Source organism: Scomber scombrus, chromosome 2 (assembly GCF_963691925.1).
Source record: "Scomber scombrus chromosome 2, fScoSco1.1, whole genome shotgun sequence".
Taxonomy (NCBI): Eukaryota; Metazoa; Chordata; class Actinopteri; order Scombriformes; family Scombridae; genus Scomber; species Scomber scombrus.
In genome coordinates, this window is record NC_084971.1 from 24194653 (window position 1) to 24200368 (window position 5716).

A 5716-nucleotide genomic window follows, 5' to 3' on the forward strand; every position below is an offset into this window, starting at 1 on the left:
TGTCCCGCTGGGGAGGCAACACATTTTTTATGTTTTTTGCAGATGGATGGCTCTCCTGCAATGTAAAAACCGCTGTGCAGCAACACCAACAGGCTTTTTCGCAGCTGTGGGGACATATTAAATGTCTATGTGCATCAAAAAAACAAAACAAAAAAAACAAAAAAACGGGAGCTGACATGTCGCTCACAAAGCAAAGACCCTCCGTACTGTAGAGAGCGCGTCTATGGCGCGTAAACGCTGGAACATCTGTAGCCTCGGTAAAAATGCTTACAGACTTTTATTGGAGCGGTGCACAGGATGTGGCCACGTACCAGGGCAGCGATATGTTGCCTATAATTAGGATAAGACTTAATAACTTCGAGTGAAACGGTGGGATTTAAAGTAGAATCCCCAACATTACATATTAATACATTTAAGGAGATTGGGGGATAATTCCACCCTGTCAAACACACTGATCACTGCTTCACACCTGCTACAAGATGTGTCACATTTCCGTGTGTGTGTGTGTGTGTGTGTGTGTGTGTGTGTGTGTGTGTGTGTGTGTGGATAGAGAGGGGGGGGGTGTTAAGAAGAAATAGAGCCATGCAGGAAAAGGCATTGTTTTCTATAAGAATAGTTTTACACCTCGGACTGCTTATCTCCACCATAACAATTATATCATCCCACAGCCGTGACCATATTAAACAAATGAGATACGTGTTAATTACAATGTGATTAAACCTTTTAATGATGTTATCGATGATGTGGCTTAATTAGAAGAGATATAAGATAATAGCCTGCTATGACAAGCATATAGATTTGCAATTAAATACTGCTAATTATCTTGAGAATCCACTTTTTGAAGAAAAAAAATCATGAAGCAACTGATGGCATTTTTGCGCGCAAAACACAATTCATAAGACAATAGAAAATAATACAATATAAGTTATGATTTACTCACAACATTTTATAATTTTTTGTCCGGCATTTTCCAAAAGTTCCCCCAGCCCCCCAATATTAAGAAAATATTTGTAGCAAAAATGTAGAAAAAATAGCAAGTGACAATATATGAAAAAAAGAAAAATCCTAAATTTTGTTATAGATATAATCTGACCAGCTGGCAGTCCTTTTAGATAACATTTCTTATTTACTATGTTCACTTGAGTTGTAATAAAAATCTAACTTTACGATAATAACTTTGATTTCTTTTGTCAAAGCGGGTGGAGTGGAGCTGTCCATGGTTTTAATATTTCTGCTCCTTCTGGGACGCGCTTTGTCTATCTGGCATGACTTCAAATCTGTTTACAAAACTCAGCAATAAAATTATTTTCAGGTGCGATAAATCGGAATTCAAAAAGCCTGTGAACTTCGGAAGACCTAATAGAGGTAACGAGGTGGTGTTAGTGGTGAGGAGTAGAGTCATTTGAAATAAATTCCTTGTCGCAGACTGCCCATGCGCAGATTCCCCAGCGGCGGCGGCGGTGGTGGTGGTGGTGGCTAATGAAGAATAATAAATCATGAAAGGGTTTTTCAGGTACAGCTGGAAAGAGTGTGTGTATGTGAAAGGGAGAGAGACTGAGAGAGCTGTAGAGAGAGAGAGAGAGAGAGAGAGAGAAAGAGGGTGTGTGTGTGTGTGTAAGAGAGAGAGAGAGAGGGAGGGAGAGAGAGAGAGAGAGGCGGAGAGAGACTCAGTCTGCCCTTCGCCTCAGAGCAGAGGCAGTTCGGGTCCCCGCAGCATTCAACGTAGTCGAAGAGGTACAGTACAGAGACTGTCACCACCATCACTTCTCACGTACGGTCATTTCAAGACGGAAACTTTTGACAAAAAAACCAAAGCAGGTCAACGAAAGCGACAACACTTTTAAACTCGAAGTATTTTGGAAATCCTAAAAGACGGGAAGAAACTTTTTTTTATATTTTTTCTGGCATCGTCTGTGAGGAGTTCTGCCAAAAAAAAAAAAAAAAAATCCAAGGCAAAAATTATATTTAAATAACACAAGTTGGGCAGAGTTGAAGGAGAAAAAAAAATATTTTTTTTTAACAATCGCGCCACAGGTCCACAAAGGAAAAAGGTATCGGCTGAGCTCAGTTGCATGGCGTGTTGGTGCCTGCGATATCTCATTTGCAAAAGAGACGAGACACCTCCATACCACCGCTAGTAATAATAAATAGATGTGATAACTTCAGTGTTGGACCGTCTTCAGCCTACACTTTATTCGACACTGACTTGAGGTTCCTGCGAAGCAATTGGGCTTCAACTCCCGACCGAGGAGGCGGAGTCTTAACTTATTAAAAGGAACTTGCTGAGGCTTGGACGCCCGCAAATATGATGATGATGTCTCTGAACAGCAAGCAGCATTTTGCTATGGCCCACACCAGCTTGCCCGAACCGAAGTATTCGTTGCATTCCTCCTCATCCTCCACTTTGACTTCCAATGCACCTTCATCCTGCTCGTCCTCCCGACACAGCAACACCATCATCAGCAGCAGCAGCGGCGGCAGCTCGGAGGCGATGCGGCGAGCCTGTCTCCCAACCCCACCGGTACGTATTCTGCATAATCACTGCTTAAAGGCACATTTTGACAGCCCACTTTTTTGCTTGATGTTTTTTTCATGTCTGCACAGCAAATCACCCAACACCTCCATATTTTTTTTCCTCTGCTCAACTTATGTATTCAGTCGGCTTTGCCTTTCGTATTAATTTTTATGACCTGGGATGTTGCATGTGTCTTGTTTTGTGTGCTCCTTTTTTATGATTTCTTTTTTTTCACATTCTGGAAATGTTTTAAACCGAGGAGTGGAGGGAGAATTCCCTGCTGACAGCTATGTGTGCATTCTATTTGCAATTGCAGAGCAATATATTCGGAGGCTTGGATGAGAGTTTGTTGGCCCGGGCTGAAGCTCTAGCGGCGGTGGATATAGTCTCGCAGACCAAGAGCCACCACCACCCTCCACATCACAGTCCCTACAAGCCGGACGCAACCTACCACACCATGAACACTCTCCCCTGCACCTCGTCTTCCTCCTCCTCCTCGGTGCCTATTTCTCATCCGTCCGCCTTGTCTGGCCACCACCATCACCACCACCATCACCACCACCACCAGCCCCACCAGGCACTGGAGGGGGACCTGCTGGACCACATCACGCCGGGACTGGCACTAGGAGCCATGGCAGGGCCGGATGGCTCGGTGGTTTCCACGGCTACGCACCCTGCCCACATGGCGGGCATGAACCACATGCACCAGGCAGCCATCAACATGGCTCATGCCCACGGGCTACCACCGCACATGGGCATGAACGACGTGGACGCCGATCCAAGGGACTTGGAAGCCTTCGCGGAGAGGTTTAAGCAGAGACGGATCAAACTCGGGGTTACCCAGGCGGATGTAGGGTCAGCTTTAGCCAGCCTGAAGATTCCTGGGGTGGGCTCCCTCAGCCAAAGCACCATCTGCCGATTCGAGTCCCTCACGCTCTCTCACAACAACATGATTGCTTTGAAGCCCATTCTGCAAGCGTGGCTAGAAGAAGCCGAGAAATCACACAGGGAGAAACTTAATAAACCCGAGTTGTTCAACGGCGCGGAGAAAAAGAGGAAGCGCACGTCGATAGCCGCGCCGGAGAAGAGATCACTGGAGGCCTATTTTGCCATTCAGCCACGTCCCTCCTCGGAGAAAATCGCAGCAATCGCAGAAAAGCTGGACCTCAAAAAGAACGTGGTGCGGGTCTGGTTTTGCAACCAGCGACAGAAACAGAAACGAATGAAATACTCTGCATGCGTCTAAAAAAACACCACCCACGAAAAAGACTTGGAACTGCTTAAGAGACGATTTGTATCATATTTCCTATTTCACAGCTTTTTTTCAATCATCGATGACTTTGTGCTTTGAACTTCGAAAAATTCCTAAAATTGAAAAATTACTGAAAAAGTCGAAAATCCCCCTCTCCACCCCCCCGACACTTGTCAAGTCTTTTACTCGCTGAGAGGGAGATGTGGAGTCAAGTAAAGAAAAGCATCGTTTGACAGAGCAAGTAAGACCACTGTTTCCACACTTACTATGCTTCACCTTTTTAATGTCAACGCAGTCTGACTTACAGGACTCTATGCTTTCATTTTTACTTATGATTAATTTCACATGAGGACTATAGTTTGCGTTAGACCTCGAGCAGAAATACCCCGTTGAAAAATAGCGTTGTTATTTACAAACAAACGGGGCTAGTTGAACTCAAAGCACTTGGTTTGGTGACTTATTGGTGTATTTGGCTTATAGGATAAGCTACATTTTCCCCCTCCGAGTTCATGACGATGCAGTCTGACATTTATTCAGGGTCCATGAGGGGATTAAGAGGACAACACACTACTTGGTCTTGAAAGCTATATTAGATTACTGCCAAATAACCCTCCTTGTATATTAATAATTTACTTGTCACACACTTCATTTTGTGTCTAAATGTGTAATTAATTCCACTTATTTTGTTTACTATGTGTGATCTAAGTCGAAGATATCAGGGATCTATTTTAAAGATGCCCGGGGTTTGGATAAAGGTAGGGTTGTTCATTATTATTATTAGGCCTCAGTATGTGGAATTATCCAAATAGTGATTCACTTGTAAGGATTTCACTCAATTTCGCCATTTAAAAAAAAAGAAGAAGGTTTTGTTTTGTATTTGCCGGCTGCAATAAGTTTACAATCCAGCGTGGGCCGGTATCTTATGAACTATTTATTGAGTGAGGTCATGTTTACTTCATTATATATTTATTGGGATTCCCCCCTCCTCGTTTTGCCTGAGAAAATCAAATTCTGACAGCAAGTTAAGCGTGTTGTTCTGGTTAAAGGGAAACGACTGTGAAATATACAGTCTCCAATTCTTTCTTTTTTTTAATTTACGACTTCTGACGTCTGAGATGGTACAATCGAGATATATATGAGATAGTATTCTCTTTTTAAATTATTTTATGTATGTTTTCTGCTATTTATTTGTATAAATATACGCGCATCATTATGAAGTCGTTGCTTGTTAAAAAATCACCTTGTTTAAGTAATGTTTTTTCTTGAAGAGAAAAGAAACAGCTTCATAGAAGTATACGTGTACAATGTAAATATTTCATTGGAACCAGTCGATGCACATAAATATATCCGTACAGGTTTTTGCTGTATTGCTGTTTTAGCTGAGGTAACTTATTTCTGTAATGTATGTTGCTTTTGGTTCCTGGTTAAATTATTCTATTAATTTATTACATCCATGTAATTTTAATTTATTTAATTATTGAACTGCAATATGTGTTTCATTAAAGAACAAACTTTAACATTTAAATCGGACGTTTTCCATGACTACACTGTGTAATGTGGCTCATCCATACATATTAATATTCTTTTATTTATTCAGCTATTTATTTATTGATGAGGAGGAGGGAAACGGTTTAGCTGTGGGCTGCTCAGCTTTTAAAAGATATTTTCTGGCTTCTTTAGGCTCATGTGACTACCAATATCGAGCATTGCCACGTTGTTTTTAAAGGTAACTTGACTTTGCCATTTCCATGAGGTGTCAGGTTTGATTTTAGAAAAAAGCCAGTGCCCATGAGCAAGACACCACCAGCAACCCACTCCCACCCCCCCAACCCCCCCAACCCCCAACCCAATCTGTTCTCCCACTGTCTGCTTAATACTAGAGACGTTTATCGAAAATGAGAATGTGAAATATAATTAGAAAATGCTTTTTGCCTTTAACCCCTGATTGC

The 5716-nt window shown here is 42.2% G+C and overlaps 1 protein-coding gene across 3 annotated transcripts; it reads left to right on the forward strand.

Annotated features, from left to right (window-relative positions):
* Positions 1 to 2305: 2305 nt before the first annotated feature.
* pou4f2 (POU class 4 homeobox 2) lies at positions 2306 to 3761 on the forward strand. Of its 3 annotated transcripts, none has more exons than XM_062434781.1 (3): positions 2306 to 2388; positions 2479 to 2525; positions 2803 to 3761. In XM_062434781.1, exons 1-3 carry the CDS (start codon positions 2306 to 2308, stop codon positions 3759 to 3761), a joined length of 1089 nt encoding a protein of 362 aa, XP_062290765.1. The 3 variants fall into 3 exon arrangements, with proteins under 3 accessions (XP_062290765.1, XP_062290757.1, XP_062290748.1); XM_062434773.1 differs by having other exon boundaries at positions 2306 to 2379; positions 2467 to 2525; XM_062434764.1 differs by having other exon boundaries at positions 2306 to 2521; positions 2832 to 3761.
* The last annotated feature ends 1955 nt before the right edge of the window (positions 3762 to 5716 follow it).